This window comes from Melospiza georgiana, chromosome 4 (assembly GCF_028018845.1).
Source record: "Melospiza georgiana isolate bMelGeo1 chromosome 4, bMelGeo1.pri, whole genome shotgun sequence".
Lineage (NCBI taxonomy): Eukaryota > Metazoa > Chordata > Aves > Passeriformes > Passerellidae > Melospiza > Melospiza georgiana.
This window is the reverse complement of record NC_080433.1, coordinates 36,879,395-36,898,889: the sequence shown is the minus strand read 5'-3', so window position 1 is coordinate 36,898,889 and position 19,495 is coordinate 36,879,395. Positions and strand designations below refer to the sequence as shown.

The 19,495-nt window shown below is 42.4% G+C and overlaps 2 protein-coding genes across 5 annotated transcripts in view; one reads left to right on the top strand and one right to left on the bottom strand.

Moving 5' to 3' along the window:
* FGD6 (FYVE, RhoGEF and PH domain containing 6) overlaps positions 1 to 12,080 on the bottom strand; it is a 70,096-nt gene extending 58,016 nt beyond the window's left edge. The window contains exons 1-2 of the mRNA XM_058022577.1: positions 11,966 to 12,080; positions 197 to 2,615 (exon numbers count right to left, since the gene is read on the bottom strand). Coding sequence (XP_057878560.1) covers positions 197 to 2,615; positions 11,966 to 11,978 — 2,432 coding nt within the window. The 5' untranslated portion in view covers positions 11,979 to 12,080. The remainder of the gene's footprint in view (positions 1 to 196; positions 2,616 to 11,965) is intronic.
* Positions 12,081 to 12,414: 334 nt separating this feature from the next.
* The window catches only part of VEZT (vezatin, adherens junctions transmembrane protein), a 49,318-nt gene continuing 42,237 nt past the window's right edge, over positions 12,415 to 19,495 (top strand). For all 4 annotated transcript variants that reach the window (XM_058021959.1, XM_058021958.1, XM_058021963.1 and 1 more), the window contains exon 1: positions 12,415 to 12,474. In XM_058021959.1, coding sequence (XP_057877942.1) covers positions 12,439 to 12,474 — 36 coding nt within the window. In that variant the 5' untranslated portion in view covers positions 12,415 to 12,438. The remainder of the gene's footprint in view (positions 12,475 to 19,495) is intronic.

Here is a 19,495-nt window from a genome sequence, read left to right as displayed (position 1 = left end):
TTTACTTTTCCTCTTGACTCACTGCCAAGTGCAAGGAGTTTTCAAAACAACAAAAGCCTACAGAAAGATATACAGAAACAACTGTCCTGCTGACATTTAATGGAAGAGGTACAGGCTCTCAAGTTATCATTTAAACATACTTACAACAACAGAGTTACAATGCAGCTGTTCAATTTCCCTTTTCTCTTTATTTTACCTGTCAAGCCTCCAATGCCTGCTTGTAGCTTCACAAGGCTCATCAAATTCATAGAAGTCAGTGCTCTGGTCTTCTGTGCTGCTGGAGTTCTGCCATTCCGAGCAGAGATTTCTCCTAGCACCCATAGCAAAAGGCAAGTTCTCATACTCAGGTATTTCCTCATAGTGGCGCACATTCTCATACTCTGGATCACAAGTGCTGGTTAGAGAATTCAAAGGCATTTGGGACAAATTCTCTGCCAAAAGTCCATGTCTTTCTAAAGACTCCAGCCTTTGGTTATTTCGCATCTCAGGCTGACTTCTGTTTCTCTGCCTCTTCTTCTGTAATGCCGGACTACTTATTTCTACAGAATGTGCCTTGGCAGATTTAGCTTTCCTTTCACTGCCTACAGACCCTATGTTACTGCTGTTATTTCCATACCCATTCCCATTGGAAAGGTTGGCAATAGCACTCTCCACTGACTGGCTGCCTTTAGGCAGAAATTTTTGGAAGTCGCTTTTCTTTAAGCAAACCGACAGTTTCATGTTCAGAAGCTTTTTCAAACTACTTTTCTTGTGATGGTCTTTGCAGGGCTTGTCTGTCCTGTCCATGTCCACAGCAGAGAGAGACTTGGCCCTAGGCTTTGTCACAACAGTCAGGTGGCTGAAACTGGCAGCAGTTTTTAATGATTCAGAATTTCCTGAAAAGGGAAGAATAGGATGAGGTAACTTCCAGACGGGTTTTTCAGAAGAACGTTTGGGTATGTCACAAGACGAAAGTGCATCCTGCTCCTTGGCTCGTGGATGTGCAAAGGGAGATCCTTCTAGAAGGCTGTTCGATTTGTCTTCACTGCAGGTGTAAGAACTTTTGTCCACAAGCTCTGCCGATGCAGCTTTTTTCAGCAGGCCAGCAGCTGGAAGGCCATGTCTCTGTGGTTTCTTAGGAATAACTTTTGGGGAACTCCCATCCTTTATTTTAAGTTCTTTATTTTCCAAGTTTTGTGGGAAAACATGAAGGCTGTTGACAGCAGGTGAGTGCTGACTGCTTGCCAATTTGACCTGCTTTGGCAAACTCATGGACAGGGTATGACACCTGACAAACTCAGTCCTTTTGTCCACAGCATCTGGCATACTGGTGTCATCTGTTATCTCATCCACAAAGTTATGGCCTGCATTTAAAGAAGATTCAACGTGTCTCACCAAATCAGGACTTCCATGTGAAAACTGAGGCAAAAGATTTTGTGAAGCTGACTCTTTCACAGCAGGCTCCTTTACCTGAGACACTTTTTCTGCATTGCTTTGAGTTACCTCACATTTTTCAGGATGAAACACTTCTGCATTATTATTATAACACACACTTTGACCAAGGACATTAATTCTTGCTGGCTTTTTTAAGCTTTGGTCCACAACACCATGAGAATCTTTCTCTGAATTAGATGGTTCCTTTGTTCCTTCTCCTGTGCTGTCTATGCCATCCTGACGGACTAGACATGCAGCACGTGGCTTTCTTGGCTTAGGGACAGGAAGCACTTTGGAACTCAGGACTGAAGATGTTTCAGGGGAGGCTTTATCAGCGTCTGCTTTCATCCCTACTTCACCTGAAAACATCCTATTACTACTTAAATTTTCATTCTCTAGAGTTTCCTTGTCCAGTGAGGAAGAACAACAGTGATTATTTTCAATCAAACTAGGACAAATTTCAGACATCTGAAACTCACCAGCAATAATCTTACCATCAACATTTTGTTGCTTCCCTTTAACTACTTCAGAAGATGACGAAGATTGTACAAGTTCCATAAACTCTATTTTAACATCATTCTTGGAACTGCTGCCATTCCCTTTGTCAAATTTGTCTGCATATCTGTGTTTCACAGGACTGCTGTTAGGAAACACACCATGAGTTAGGACATCCTTAAGTTTCTCTTCCAAAATGCTGGCTTTCAAAACCACCTGACTTCTACTTGCCAATTTTTCATTGTGACTATCTCCCAGAGACAGTGCATTTCTTTCACCAAGCTTGATGTTTTCTAAGGTGTCAAAGTGCTCGAGAATGATCTGAGTTTTACAGGTGTTCTCTCCATTTCCAAGTTTATGAAGGCATTCAAATTTGCAAGGTGACACAGGTAGAATATATGCTGTATTTCCAGTACTCCCTTCTGAGGTTTCATTTTTATAGTTCAAATGGTCTAGAGTTTGAGAAGGATCTTCCCTGTGCTCCTCAAAGCTTTTTGTGCTTTTTCGTGTAGACGATGGAGGTTTAACTTCAGGGATGGAGGAGCTCTTGAGAACCTTTGGTTTTGGTGCAATTGCTGGCTTGGCTTTCCTTGCTGCTTGTATCCCACCAGAAAGTACAATGTCAGGCTTCGGTGCGACAGGTGGAGGCGCTGCCTTGTGTCCTAGGACAAATTTTGGTTTGGGGGCCACTGGTGGCTTCTTAATTTCTAGGAAGAATGAAAAACAAAGACATTAGTCACCACTGCCCACACAACAACTTCACCTGCAATGCAGTAGTATTAGAAGTTTTGTAACATTTCTGATCTAAAAGAACTCAATGTGTGTATGGTTACATTTTTCTCTTAAAAGCATGCCTTCCTTCCCTAACACCACTTCTTTACTAGTTGCCTTTCTTTGTTTTAATAGGCACATCAAGAAGTGGTAGGGAAGTTTTCAAATCTTTTCATAAACAAACAGTTTAACATAGTATTAGTACATGTACTCCCTCACATGCTAAAGTCTCATGCCAAGAAAAGCAGAGCCTAGTTCTGCAGTTTTAACTGCAATACCCTTTTAAAATGTTGCAAGTATGTTAAGTGCCACACATACGATAAACCACAAAGACAATGGGACAGCCAGAATAGCAACTAGGGTAGTTCAGTCCCTTCCTCCACCACTTTGAGAAATGTGTAACCCAAAATTCCTCGTTCCCTTGCTCTCCTCTTCAAACAATACTAAGATGAATTACTGTACCAGTTGCAAAATTGGCATATCACTACCAGCAGTTCAGTTAGTCTGTGGTATGGAGTTAGTGCAGTAATTTGTAGCAAGGCAGTACCTTTTCATTGTAAAACACTATTTCCGTGCCTTGTACAAAATTACTCTTCCCAACTTGTCTGACCTAGAAACAGTCACCACTATTAGGAATTACAACCCACTTGGCACAACAAGATGACAAATCCTGGGCAGAGTGTAAGTGTACAGCACTCAGGAAAAGGAGCTCATGAGTAACTTAGAGATTGTGGAGTTTTGAACCAGTTGTTTGAGTAGTTTTGGGGTTTTTTGTTTGCTTGTGTTGTGGTTGCTTTTTTAAAAGTATGCCTGAAATATGTGAATATTTCAGGAGATTATTTATGACCAATTCATTTCCACATGCTGGAATATTTTCAGATTTCTAAGAGCATTGAGTGCTTTTTATATGTGCACATTTATAAAGTAAACAAGCTTCTTGTACTGTTTATATATTACCTCTGTATTTACCACCATTATTTTGATCAATATTTTAGTATACTTTCAGTAAGTCATATACATGTTAAATAACACCCTCAAGAAAACACATTAGTTAATGTTTCACATGCAAATAGATGAGGTAAGCCATGGATTTATTGTTCCCTTTGAAGTGTGGGTTTGGTGTTTGGTTGTGTTTTACCACCATTATTACTATAGATATGCACTATATCTTAATCTCTAGCTTAGATTAGAATGAAGTTTCAAAGTTTAGGTTTGTTTTGTGGGGATTTGTTTGTTTGAAGGAAATCTAGATGGGTAAAATAAATTTTTTAAAAAGGGCAGATGCCCTCAGTTGCAACTATTTCCTAAATAGCAAGCCACTGCTCTAAGCAGAGAGGCAGAAACAGTAAAATCATGTTTTTCTAGGACATGAATCACTAAATGGTACCCAGACTGCCTCTGCCTACACTTAGAATGGCTGCCCTTGCTGCCACTGTATTAGTGAAGAGATAAAACTCTGATGGCAGGGTCTCTGATGTCTCTGATGGCAGAGACAATTTTTAAGAAATTTTACAAGAGGGAATCCAGAATTTCTTTCCAAAGGTACAGCTCCCTATAGCCACTGACAACAGTGACCCAACTGCAACTTACTTCTAAGGTTATCCCACCTTCTGCATCCCATCTAAAGGCAGGTGTCAAACCCACAGAGAAATGAATCAATTAGCTAGGAAAAAATAAAATTAACTCTTAAGGTGGGTAACTAGTCATCCTGATGAGCAAAAGAGAGCTGTACACCCACTTTCAGACAAGTCAACTGCTTGTTCAATTGGAATATGAAGTGATGGCAATAAAGGAGCGAGTGTTCCATGGTAGAAAAACAAAGAAGGGATGCCCAGTTTGTCACAGAACACAACAGAGTAGTACACCTGGGCCATGTTCAGCAATATTCACTAAGTTGTTAAAGCTCCCTGGAAACAGGAGAGAGACAGGCTGCTTTGGAACCCTTCCTGATGCTCAAGTGAGAGAAACAGACTGACAAAGATACGGGACATTAAACACTGGCTAGGTAACCAATATCCTGTGGATTATTTTTCCCACACACAAACTGAAGTTCATAAACCTTGCAAGTTTCTCTCTCTTTTGGATACCACCAAACTAGATAACTCTGCAAGGCTTTTAACTAGTATTTATTAGGGAGCACACTCAGGATGTGACACCATTACCTGAATATAAATTATCAAATTATCCCCCATGGTTTTATTAAAACTAAACCATGAAAGTGTAAAGAAAAGCAAAGCAAACAGAACAGTCTCTAAGCCAGTGGAGGAAACCTGGATAATGAACAGAGCAGAAAAATTCATTTCAGATAATAAGTGCAATTCAACGTGATTTCTGAAGCCTACTAGAATTTTTCAAATTACTTCAATGTTACAAAGCATTCAGGCAGACAGAAGAGACCAGCAAATTGTGTGGGATAATAAAGACAGCACTGTCTGCTTTAAACTGATTGCACATTACATCTAGAGTAGATATGGGTCAATGTACTAAGAGGCACATTACAATCTTGGTATCAATACAGATCTGCAGTCAACCATCAGAAAGGAATGCGATGAAGAGCCCTTTCAAACATAAATGCAATGTGAGAGGAAAGGCTCCAAGAAGGAATGCATACCAGTAGTTTTCCTCAACGAAATATCTTTAAGTTTCTGAAGAATACAAGCAATGAACTACTTAGAAAAAAATCACAGCAGCTGACAAGGGTGAAAGTATAGTAGACTGACATTAGAAATTGAGAATCAAAGTTCAGTATAAACTAATTCAATTCATTGTTGGATGAAAAACACAGTTCTACATAACAGTGCTCTAAAAGGGATAATTTCCCATCCAGAATAGAAAAAACATCTAAGTAGGAGGCAACTGTTATATATAAAGGTGTAAGGAATGACTGGAAGTCATATGAGAATGACTTTTTGCTGAATGGCAAGCAAAAGCAAGGTAAAAACCAATAAATGTAATCAAGGAAATGTTATAGAGCAAATGCATGGGGTAGTTAGTTGTTTGGACAGAGGGCTTTTTCCTGGTGCCATACGGAACTAGCTATTCACCTAAGGACAGAGATGGTTGGTTATGCTTAGGAGAGTAAAAATTGAAGAGAATTTGGAAATCATTGTACATAGTTATTTTATGAGAGCTCCATGCAGGTCTGAAGCTAAGCAGTAAATAATCTGCTAAGTATAAAAGATGAAGGGAGTTGAAAATATTTCTGTACATGCTACCTACCAGACTGTTAGTGAAATGTAATGTCACCTTCCAGCAATCTTAGAAATAACTACAGAAGCATCCAAGGTCTAAAAGTTATGCTTCAAATCCCAAGGAAGCTCATCCTAGTTAATTTAACCAAGAATTTAAAAACTAGGATGGTAATAGAATATATACTTATGCACATGTGAAAGGTTTCGGGTAACAGATGGTTCTTGAATCACAAAAAAAATCCCCAAAACCAAAAAAAAAAAAAACCCACCTAACCCTGATGAAATTCCATATTTGACCACTGAGGTGTGACATGCTCAAACTAGAAAGAAAACTCTAAATCTTATGAAAACTAAAGGATAATTAACTACAGAAATATCTCACCTAGTGTTGTGGGGGAGCCACAAGCACTTACAGGCAACCTAAACTCACTTTCTGACATGTGCAGAATTTTCAGAGGGAACTTTGGACTGGACATTGGATTCTCTAGCCTGTCATACTCAGAAAATTAGAGAATCACTACGATTTTCCCCACTCCCACCTCAAACCTTAACCCATTTCTCAAAGAGAATCCCTGCATCCCCGGCTTCCAGTAATAAATGCAAATCTGAGTAGAAATATAAAATGTGATTTGCATAAACAGATGAAATGTTTAGGAGCCAGAGAAACTGTCAAAGAGATATCCTCCAACCTGTTTGACTATGCAAAGGAAGAAATCCATAAATAAAGTGACTAGCAATGCTGCCATCACCAACAGGAAATCTGCTGCTCACACAGGAACAGCCAATACCAGGCTCGGTGCTGAAGGAAAAAAGTGCTTAAAAACACCAACACCTAATCCCCTTAGAAAAAGTAGATTTCAAAGGGCATTCCTTGTCTAACAACAAATTGCCATTAGCACCACCTATGCAGATTAATGCACGAGCTGTCTGTCTGACTTCAGGTCACAGCACAGAAACAGATTTATCTCTCTGGTGAATTACATCCTTCAGCATGCTGAGGAAAAAGCAACACCCATTCTCATCCTGCTGATCTCCTCTGTGACCAACACTTGTTATTGCCTGGCTGGTGACTGCTCCTGTTCTTCCTTTGATTTGTTTGAGGAGGATGAGAACATCCTGACACAACTTCTACTCTCAGTCTTTTGACCCTAAAGTGCTGCCCATTTCTGTTCTTCAGATGATAGAATTTGACAACTGAAGACCTCACTTAAAAACACTTGTGTGTCTTCTCCTATGCACTATCACGAGAATGAACAGAAAAGCCAATAAGATATTGCAATCTTAAGCATTATTAATACACAGCTTTAAATCCTTCTCAAATTTTTACCTCTTGTTCTTTTCCCTGCAATACATAGGAACAAGGAGAAACAATGATATGTGAAGGTGAACTGAGGCAAAAAATCAGACAGAACTACCCCATCTGCAATAAACCCTACTGTTGCTAAAGGAGTGTATTTCCCAGGTAATCTTTATGCCAATACCTTTGAGATCATGTTAACAGCTTCCATATTTTGGAACAACAAAAGAGCAGGAACAAGTCATGTTGACTTGCATCCGTCCATGAAAAGGGGACAAATGGGTCTAGGCACTATCAAGCTGATGTAACTTGATATTCCTTTCCTTACAATGCTTCATATGAACAGAGATTCTCCTTGTGGTATTCAGGATGCTCTATGGACTAACTCAAGTCACCTGGGCAGGATCCTGCAACCTACCCTAAAGCAATGCCCCTTCTGAACCACAAAACAAGAAAGTAAAACAAATATATCACTGCGGCATCAGATTTTGACAGCAGCTCAGCCTAAGCTTAAGAAAAGGGCACACAATCAAATTACTATGGGGTAAGCAAAGGTGTGAATTTAACAAATCAGCTACTTTATAGAAGCTGGTCATATGAATACTCTTATCTTACCACACAATATATATGGCAGTTTATTTCTTTGCTGGAACCTAGAAGGTTTATTCCTTATCTGCAACCTATAAGGTTACATGTATTTCACATACTACTTGACAAATCTATTTCACACACACTAGGAAAAGAAAAGGGCTTCAAAGAGCTACCACGCAGCAGCTGGCCTAGAGCAAATATATGCATTGGCTTTCTTGTGGCACCTTGTTTGCATATGCACACTCAATTCTCAGATACAGCAAATCACATCTGTAGGCTACATATGAAAATGATGCAATGCCCAGAAGGTATCTACCAAGAGCTCAATGGGCTGTTTTTTCTCACATGAAGAAAGAGCCTGCTCCAGCAGCCAATTTACTGTTCCTGAGACTATTTTGGGCACAAAACCCTACAACTCAGTCTGGAAACAAGAAAGCCAATCTTGCTTTTAAGGAACATGTAGGGAGAAAAAGAATTACTGCTATGCTTGGGATATGCTGAGAGATTATTGCACTGGCACTCAATACACTGCAGAAAGAAACACATAAATATTCTAAAAATCCTGTTCTCCAGCAGCCTAAATTTTAAAGACTCATTGCAAGGCTTTTCAGGTCAATTACTCTGTTTTCAGTTACAAAAAGAAAGTTTCATTAGGTAAACACCTCAAAAAAGTATTGTATGATCATTAATTTATTTCCTGCAAATGTTTATTTATTTTCTCATTATGGAGAGGCTCTGATTTTCTCAGGTGCCACAATGCTCAAAAGAAACAAAAAAAGGAATGAGTCATAACATCCTGGAAGATAACACATGTAGTTTTTAAAGTACAAGGGAAAACTGAGGTTTCCAAGCCACTAGTTTTAGAAAACATCCTAATTAAACTGCAGAAGGAAAATATCCATTTCAAAATCTTAGGTTGTTCACTGACTTATTGAAATAAAACAGGAAAGTTAGGGATAACTTCAGAGCAAGGACAAGAGATGAATAAACAACCTTTTAAGATCACATGCAGAGACAGAGCTGAGTAACTCTAATGAGACTTGACACATTCGAGGGTTAAAGGGACATTAAACGCTGCAGGCCTCATTTTTTTTCAATCCTTGAAAGCAATGAAGTTTGATTGGAAAAGTCATGTTGATTTTGTTTATTCTGTTCCTGCTATGTTTTTTCCATTTGAACTACATTTCTGACATTAAAATACATTTTTCTCATTGTTGTTGTCAAATTCAATTTCAAGCCCAAGTTATACATTCTGCCCACATTAAATAAGCTCTATAGATTCACATATAAGGACTGTTTCTTCAGCAAGAAATAATAAATGTCAAACTCATAACTCTGAGCTTTTGTTTCTTCCTTTTAAAGGCAAAGCACATACTTGAAGCCAGCATAATACTTTCAGGCAGAAATGAGTAAATGGACATTCATTGGCATCATGGATGTAGTGTGCATATATATAAATATATCTTGTGCAGTGCATGAGAAAGCAATGGCAGGAGTATAGGTGTAAGTGAAGACTGAAACTAACATATGGGTTGACCACTACAATGAGATAATCTTCCCATTATATAGAAGTATTTTTTTAATGTGCTATATAGTTCCTTGGCTACAACAATTCCAGACTTACACAGACATTTTAAAACATGTAAGCAACAGCTGTGGCAGAACTCGATCATGGAGTTATGTTAGTTCTGGACTGAGATGTAACTGAAACAGTTCTGTAGAGGAAATAGAAAAGATACACAGCAAGACACTGAATATGCACTGCATCATTTAGAAAGACAGAAGGTAAGCTGCAGCAAGGTTAAGGCTGGGTTATCAATCTCAGACCTTTTGGAACTTCTGTCTTTGGGGAGAAGCTGTGTTTGGGTTTTCTCCCCATACCACAGTCCCTCAAATAGCACAGTATCTCCCTTAGAGAAAGCCCTGCATATCAAGCATACACCTGCAAATGATACTTTAAAAAAAATTAAAGCAATACAGATGATGGTGTGCCATGTTGCTTTGTCCTAAAGATACATTAAAAGAAGACCCAAGAGAGGCACTTAGGTCCCTCAAGTCAAACTGAAGGAAAGATTTCTAGTATTTCAAGGTCCACCTGAAGCCTTCACGGACAACAACATTTTTACAGAAATGCTGTATTACCAACCAGTTGTCAGAAAACTGGCTGAGTAAGAACTGAATTCACAATTAAATAATTTCAATGTAGGAAATAGATTCTATAGATCACAAGACTGAAATTCAAATACAGGAGTTGTTAGGTTTTTATGTTTTTTATGAACAGTAGCTTTATAAAGAATGCCTGTATATTACAGGCACTAAGTTCTGAGAGGGATATTAAACCTTCAGAACTGCCTTCTGGAAGTCTTCACCCTTTTCATACCCTGCCTAGGAACTCCTTAACTGAAATGTCAAAGGCTGTCATGATGGTGTCAGCAGGATCATGAATCTCTAATCTTGTTTCACCTGTTCCCCATGTATTTTATCTTCACATAATACATCACACACAAAATACTCTTCACCCCCTCTCAAATACCCCTCATCTTCCCTCTTTATGCCCCAATACTCTTTATGCCTTCGTCTTGAAAAACTTGCTAAAATTTAGATTTGTCATGAAACAGTCCCACTTTCTCATATTCCTCAGTATCCCTTTTTCTCTTTTGCTTACTTTGTTCACCAGAACCCCTTTGTCCTCACCTTCCCCACAAACACCACCACAATGTACACTTAAAACCGATTTAGTCACACCATCCAAGATCTAGAAGTCATGAAATCACTGTTAAGTACTGAAAACTACCCAACTTTCTGAAACTTAGTACGTATCAAATTTTAACAGCCCAGCTCTTGAGCACCCCCTAACACTTATGTGCACAGCTGTTTAACTCTTAAAAGATCAGCATGAACTGCACAATCAGCAGCACTACTAAAAACGGGAACATACAATGCAGCTGGTTAAGCAGAGATAACCTGCTTTATAACATGCTTTTCAAAATCTAAACAAAATCACTTCTGTCAAACGTATTAAAAATGGAAATGCTTTAAACGAAGCAGAAAGATGCGTTAAATTGCTTTTCATTTTGCAGTAAATTCTGATTAGCTCAGAGAACTTAATTAACGCTGGAGTCAGTAACAAGTTGACATACTTGAGAGGCAAACACTGAGAATTAGGTAGATATTTTTGCTTGATAACTGTGTATTGCTTTTTCTTTAGAACACCCACCACCACCCCAATCCTTACAGGAAGCACTTTGCTGCTTCCCGTTTAACCCTACAATTAGCTATGTTTCCATCCAATACATCATAATTTACACGACATGTTTTCAATGCAGAAACGACTCCTGTTAGGCAGATAAGAAAGGCATCTACTAATCTAGCAGATGCCTGAACAAAAGCGCTAAGTTAGCACACCACCGTGCAAGCAAATATAAATAGGAGCAATTCCCTTAAACACGGGGTGCTCTTGTTCTGAACCAAGAATTTGCCTTGGAGCTCTTTTAGTCAGTAAATTGGCAGCGGTCAAGAAACGGGGGAGGAAAGGTAAGGAAAGCACTGAAGTAGGTCAGTTCCAAGCCGCAGCTGGAAAGGCCAGCAGCGAACGCTTTCCAGCACCCCCGCGGGGCTCCTGCGAGCAAGGTCCCGGCCAAGGCAGGTACATCCCCAGCAAAGCCGCAGCTGACAAACTCCCGCAGCCCCGCGGAGTCACACGGAGCGACAGCCGCACCCGCGCCGCTGGCTCTCCTGGCACAGCCCGGCCCCCAGCAGCTTTCCCCGGCCGTGAGCTCAGCCCGGGCGCAGGGACCCGCTCGGACACGCGGGCGGCGAGCGGAGAGCCCGGCTCAGCCCGGGCAGGACGTGCCCGCACGGCCCCGCGGCCAAACGTGCCGAGGGGTGCGGGGAGCCCGCAGCGGACCCCGGGGAGGGCTGTGCCCCGGGGAGGGCTGTGCCCCGAGCCGGGTGCGCCCCTCACCGCTCCGACCGCTCCCCGCCCGCCTCCCGGCGCTGCCCCCGGAGCGAGCCGAGGGCGCAGCCGGGACAGGGAGCACACCGGCGGCTCCGGCTGCAGTCTGGCAGCAAGAGCCCCTCATGCCCGCGTCCCCGCCGCCGCGGGGCGAGCGAGGCGACGCTGTCCGGCCGCGGGGGCACGCGGACTCCCCGCCGGCCGCCGGCTGGGCGGAAACCGCCGCTCCCCAAAGTTTCCCCGGGCACTCACCGGCGGAGCTCATGGTGCTCCCCAGGCGCGGAGCCGCGCTTCCCCTCGTCCCTTACGCCACGGCCCCTCTGAGGGCCGAGGAGAAGGAGCCCATTGTTCCCCCGCGCCGCCACCCAGCCGGAGGAGCAGCCGGAGCAGGAGCAGCTCCCCCCGCCCGCCGCCGCCGCATCCCACCCCGCGGCCGCGGCACACGGAGCGCCCTCAGACGCCGCCCGCCGGCGCCCCCTACTGGCCGCCCCTGCCGGGCCTTGGCCCCGCCCCGCCCCCGCTGCCCCCTCCCCCGCCCCGCCCCTGCCCCGTCGGCCCCGCCCACATGGCGCCCGAAAGCGGGCGCTCGCTATGCTTTCTGGGAGCTGTAGTTCTCCCCGGCGCCAGGCCGCGCCCGGCGGGCGGGGCGGGGCTAGGCGGCCGGCGGCACGGCGGACTCGGTTTCCCAGCGTGCCCGCGAGGAGGGGGTGGCATGGCGGGCAAGGATGACACCGGAGTTCGACGAAGAAGTGGTGTTTGAGGTGGGCGCGGGGCGACCCGGCGCGGGCTGGGCCCGGGTGCTTTCGCCCCTCGTTGCGCCGCGGCCCCCGGGGGCGGCGTGCACCGGGCGGGCCGGGGGGGCGCGGGGCGCCAGGCGGGCGCGGGGCCCGGCCCAGGGCAGCGCCCGCCGCGGGCGGGCAGCGTCGGGCGGGACCGGCGAGAGCGGCGGGTCGGGGCGGTGCTCGGCGTGTCCCGCGGGCCGGAGCAGCCCGGGGCCAGCGCCGCGCCCTGCGCGCAGGCCGAGGGCGGGACGGCTCGGCGGGGCCGGGCGATCCTTTGTGCGGCGGTGCCGCGCCGGCCGGCCCCGCTGTCGGGCGGCCGCGGTGGGAGGTGTCGCGGGGCCCGGGGCGGCGGCGGGTCCCCGAGAGCCGCCCGTGAGCACCGCCGGACTGAACTGCGGGGTCAGCGCACAGCGAGCGGACAGCTAAAAATTTCTGCTTCAGTCAGGGTCACTCGCGTAAAAGGTGTCTTTCTGCACGCAACTGTGCAGCGAGCACTGGAACCGCTTTATCTGTGTGGTGTTTGTTATTACTGGCTTTGCATAAACCGTGTCTAGCTATATCACGTCTTGTTAGAGCTACAATATGATCTTGGCCTTGTTGAAATAATAGTGGCTAAATATATCAGCTGTTGAGGTTCGGTAACAAAATCCAGTCTGTTTGCAGCGGGTGAGTGTAATTGTATCTTAATGGAGGGCGCACCTGGTGTTGCAGGTGAACAAAGTGGTTATAAAGAAAAGCTGTTATAAAATTAGTAATTACTATAATAGCAATAAGGCTTCTCCTTCAACCAGGATGAAAAACACTCCTTACATAAGCAATTATTTTTTTTCTCAGCTGTGTAAGCAGTATGTCTTTAGTCTTTGGTCCATGCCACAAAGTTTTGTGTTCATCCACAACCAACCTCGGATCCTAACAATAAGATTTATTGTTTATGTTGCTGATACAATAATTTGCTTCCTTTCATACTATTAATCTGGGGTGAGAATTTATTTCACAAGTATAATGCCTGCCCTCTGCATTTCTATCTTCAGTAAAAGTGGTACTTGTTTTACAGTTTCACAGTTTTTCAGTTCAGGCAGCACCTACCATTTTGATTGAAAAATTTCTGCTGCATAGAGAGTAAAAGATCTCCTTGCATATACTCTTCATTATTATCCTTGTGTTTTGGGAAAGGACTTCCATCACTAATAAAGGCTCTGGGGTACATTTACTGTACCAAGAGGGTGTATCCATGCACACTTAGAGGTACACTGAATGACACAGTAACAGATCTGTCATATATCGTGGTACATCGTGGTACATCGTAATAAAATCAGAAAAGCAACAGTAGGACAAGTACAGGCTGTTTGGGTTGGCTGATTGGCTGGACTACAAAACTGGGTGGGCTGCCAACTCATAAAAATGGGTACTGTGAAATACACACCAAAATTATCTTCAGGAGTACTCAGCAGGGTTCATGCTATTCTAAAAGGAAGCCTCCACAGAGAATTATGAGCATACTTCACACATGAGCCAGAGATAGGAATTGGCAAGGAGCCAAAAAGTATTGGGGTAGTTAATGCTACAACATACTCGTATTTTTAATTTTTGTTTTCTTGAGTCTCAAACTCTCCCCCTTAATTATTTGCCATTTTTGGTAAGCAACTGCATTTTTTTTCTGCACCTCAGTAGGTCACTTCCCATGTTCTTCAGCAATCACTGTTGCAAGAAGCTTTTAGCCCTCAGTTGCTGTGAACAGCTGCTTTCTCTGTGCATTTGGAGCTCCCTTCAGCAAGATACCAATGAATGTTATAAGAGGTGGTGCTGTGCTAACAAATGTGTAATCAGGAAAGAAGTGTCTTTCGTGTGCCTCGTACCCAAAAGGATGGAAGCAAATGAGATATACTTCATGTGTTCCAGGTTATTTTTTGCATGTTTTTTTGGGTCATAGCTCTGTCCAGCTGGCCCTGAAGACATCAATAACAGGTGTCCACATTAAAAATTTTGCAGCATCAAACAGATGATAGCCTGCTGATAAATATTTCTGAGCTTCCAAGGACCAATAATTTTTCTCACTATCCAGGTATCTTTTACATTAATTTATGTTTGAAGGCAAAGAAGCACAAACACCTCAATCCTGCTCTGGAGAGTAGTGTTTTCCATCAAGTTCAAATGCCACTGCAGATCATCATGATTGAACAATAGTGAATGATGGGCAGTTACTCTGCCCACTAAATGCTGCCATATTCTATCCAATTTATAAATTAATTCCTGCAGCAGCCAGCAATTTTTATTCACTGACTCAGTAGTCCCAGCACTTCAGTTGTTGCATTTGTTACAAGCAGTTTCTCTTCTAATTAAAATACTGCAAACACAGTGGGGAGGAGCAGAACTCAAGAAACACAGAGGTGCCCCTGATATGTTGGGCCTGGGCTTGTCTACCCAGCAGCACGACAAATTAAAAATTGTGGCAGTGTAGAGCAGATTGTGCTAAACAATGGAGGAACAATAAATTATGTTCTTTATTAATATCTGCCTGAATTTTTTAAGGGAGATCATGAGATTACAAATTGATGTTAAGTTGCTTAAGATGAGTTTTTATACAAAACCTGGAAGACCACCATGTTGCAGTTACAGTGTATCTTGGAATCCTCTGCAAATTTTCAGCATTTTGTGTATTTGTATGAGACTGGAATTGTGTTAGGTTTTTTATTGTTGTGTGGACAATGTGATCTCCTTCTTGTTGTATTTTTTCTAATGTATAAATTAAAGAAGCTTCTCATTCAAACTAGCTAAATTTCTTCATCATTATGCCAGTGGAGGGATTGTGTCAGGACTTTGATGATTTATAACTGCCACCTAATTTCTGACTGGAAATTTATCCATGGCCACTTCATACCTACTTGCACATCAGCTAATATTTTCTGTTATCTTATATAGTTCTTATCTGTTTCTCGAGTTTACAGAATCACAGAAACATTTAGGTTGGAAAAGACCTCTGAGATCCAGTCCAACCTTTGACTGATCACCACCTTATCAGCTAGGAGCATGGGCCAGTTTGTTTCTGGAACACCTCCATGGATAGTGACTCCACCACCTGCCTGGGCAGTAGTGCTTAAGTCCTCTTTCTGTTAAGGAATTTCTCCTGGTGTCCAACCTGAACCTCCCCTGTGGCTGTGCCCTCTTGTCCTGGTGCTGGTTTCTGAGAGTGGAGTTTAATTCATATAATATGATAGGGTAACTGCTCATATGTGTCCTTGATTTTATCAACAGCTTCCACATAATTGGAGACCTTACACCTCTGTGTGAGGTCTTGCTGTTGTCTGTTGTTAAATTGCATGCCATTATCAATACCCCCTTAAGGCCTTCCTGTTCTTTTTCTATTATGTTTCAATCCTTTTCTGCATATATGATGCTCCTTGGTCTTATCAGAAAATGTCATTAGCAAGGTTTTTGATATAAGTTTTATTATGGCAAATATCAAAGCTTTTAAAAATGCAAAAGCTTTGACCAAAGACTCATTCCTCATGAACTCCATTAGTAACCTTCTGATCCAATGGCTTTCCATTCAGTGTAGACCACTGTTATCTCTGCCATCAACATACTTGGTTCCTTTCCCATTTTTTTTATCTAACTGATATGGCACAGTATCAAAAGTCCATAACCATACAGAATAGCATAAAAAGTTGACATAAACTTCCTGCATTTCCTTTATCTAAAAATTAGCTGTCTTACCGAAGAAAGATGTCAAGTGAGTTGGGTACAATCTACCTCTGGTGAACCAGTGTGATATCTTCTTTGATGATCATTTGTTTTCTTCTTTTGCAAGAAAGAATAATTATTCTCAGTAGCATGCTGGCTTTTGATCAAATTCATAGACCTTGCATATTCTTGATTGCTTTTTCTCCTTTTAAATATAGGCACTATGCTTGGAATTTTTTCTGCTCTTGAGTTTATAGATTATTAAAACTACTTTCTGCTGCATCTTTTATCTCCTGTGCCCATTCTTTCAGAACACTGGGATGAAGGTGATCCAAATACTGCATTTTCAGCTTCCAATTCCTGTTTTCAGCTGTGCAATTTGTCCTATATTTTAATGAGTGCAAGCTTGTTTGGTTTTTTTTTTTTTGACCTTTGGACAGATTCAAGCTGTGCTCACAGAAGCACAGAATGCTTGAGATTGAAAGGGACCTCTGGAGATCATCTGGTCTACCTTGCTCAAGTGGGGTCATGTAGAATCAGTAGCCCAGGACCATGGTCAGATGGGCATCTTCACGGATAGAGAAAGATCTCACAATCTCTCTGGGCAACCAGTGCCAATACTCAGTCACTCTCACACCAAAAAAAGTCTTGATGTTCAAAGGGAACCTCATGTGTTTCAGTTTGTGCCCATTGCCTGTAGTCCTGGTAGTACTAGGCACCACTGAACAGTGCCCATTTCTCTCCTCTTTGCACTCCTTCTTCAGATATGAGACCCACCCCGAGGTTTCTCCAGGCTCACCAGTCCCAGCTCCTTCCTCAGTTTCGCCCAGACTACTCCTGAATTCCCAGAAAGGGATCCTTGCTGTGTCAGAGCAGTTCTGGTAGAGGGGTTGTAAGTGACTTTATTTTCTGATTTAATTCTGTGTATTTAGAAGAAAGTTACTCAGGCTGCACAAATACATGATTTTGGCACGCACAATAACAAACTGACACCACCTTGGATTTTTAAGGGCTTTTGCATATGTAGTGTTTGAAATACAAGCCTTTATGTCAGAATTATGTACATGTACAATTGTGCAATACTGAATTTCATTAGCATAAAATCTCCATTTTTAAAATTTTTAATTAGGAAAGAAATATTTTCTCACTTGAGACATTGTTTTAATTCATTAGTGCATCTTGTGCCATTCCTACAACCAATTCTGCCCATATTATTTACTTAATATTGCTATTCATTAGCTATTTCAGTACTAGTAGAAATTGCATGTTAAAGAATAGCAGGCTGTGTGTCATGATGGTTGTATCACTGTGGAATCTAATGTTTTATTCTAGATCCAGAGGATCTTATCATTACTATAACTCCAGACTTTTAAATTTGGGGTTGTTTGGCCCAGTAGAAGTCCCAGACTGAACAATACCTTATACATCACTACTTATTTAGGCATCAAACCAAGGTGCTGCCTGCATGTAACGTTCTGATCCACAGATTTCTGTAAGATTGGAAAGAGATGCTAGGGAGAAGCACCACCATTTCCCAGCATGATATACTGCATACAGAACAGCCTTTAGCTAATACATTGCCTACATGCCTACAATAGTAAAACATGTCCAAAATATGGTGTTTCTTAGAGTATTGGTACATCACTAAACATTCAAGTCCTTATCTGAACCCTTGTAGACCATATGTTTAAAGGGTTGAGCTTTTATCAAAACACTCAGTCATGTGTTTTCACAATTTTTTTTTCACTTAAATAAACTGTTCTAAAGTAATTTTGTTTAAAGAACAAGGAATCTAACCTCAGAAACTGTTGTCATCTTATTGCAGGGGTTCCACACTGTTCTCTCCTTATTGCAAAAACTTCATACCTTCTTGGTGTTTTCTCACAGGGATCTCTTCCAAGCACTAACTCTTCCCCACAAAGTAGCAAACTGACTCAATTCCATTCTCAACCAACCAACCCACTCTTTTATAGCACTCTTCTTCTCATTGGTTACAGCTGTGGCCTGTGAAAGTCAGGCCTGTTCCTAATCTTTGATAATTGGCCCAGCTGCAACTCCTTAGGGGTAAGATTACTTTCTATACTACCTTTATTTTCTTATATTCTATCCCCCTACAAGAAACTTCTTGTTGTGATGAGACTTTTAAGTCATTTTCATTCAAAAAGCTGAAAACTTTAGGACTTGCAAAATAATGGGTTTTTTGTCAAGCATCGGACTTATAATGCTGTATTCTAAAAAAATAACATCTCAAGCACACATTAGGAAAAAGAAGCCTCCTTCCTATCTCCCCCATAATCCTCACCATCATCTAAGAAATTTAGGATTACCTAAACCCAAGGCCTTCAAGGCTCAAACAAGAGTTAAACCCTCTTAGTTCCTGCTAAAGTCCACAGGCCATTACCCTGCATGCCCTAAATGCAACTCAGGTGCTTCAATTAAGCTAGGACCTTCCAATTCACTAGGCAGATGGGCTTTGATCCCATGATACTGTAGTTAACAGCTGTATGCCCTAACCAACAGGCCTCTGCCTAAGGCTCCGGTACATGACTGTCGGAAATGTATCAGAAATGCATCTGAAAACCAGCATTCACATACCTTCAACAGTACTGATAGTAATGCTCTGTTAGTAGGATTTTTCTCACTGAATATTGGGTGAACTAAAGATGCAGTACTCTTGTTTTTTATGTATGCATACAATAAAGCCAGTTCTAAATCCACGGCTCTGTCAAAGTCACAGTTCACTTGTCATTCTAATGAGCTGGTTCTGGGACTCTGCTTTGTCTGCTTGGAAGTGTGGGCTGTTGGCAGAAGAAGTGTTTGGGCTTCACTCCTCTTTTGCAATTTATTCATAGCCTCTTCTTTATGCAGGCACCTGGATTTGTGGGTGATGCTGCACATTGGCTCAGGAGACTGATGAGACAAACTAATCAGGCTAAGGAAAAAATGCATCCTAGTTTTTTCCTATCAGATTGTTTCCTTGCTCCATCTCACTACTCAGCTGCATAAATTAGAACATCAGTGTTCTAAAGTGGTACTGCAGCTTTCAGCTGCACCCACGGGTAATGGCAGGTTCAATTGACTATGTGAATGCAGCCTGGGGAGATGGCTCTGCTGAGGATTGCAGTGTGCTGTACAGGCACTGGGGCTGGTGATGGATGGACTGTTTCACATATTTTGCTTCTCAGCAGTTGGCTCAGTTGAAGGGGAGGACAGACTGTGCTCCTTTTCATCACATGACTGGGGGCAGGTGATACCACAGAGAAAATAAAGTGCTGGCTTAAAACTATGTGAAGAACAGTCTGGTTGTTGCAGAGGCCAA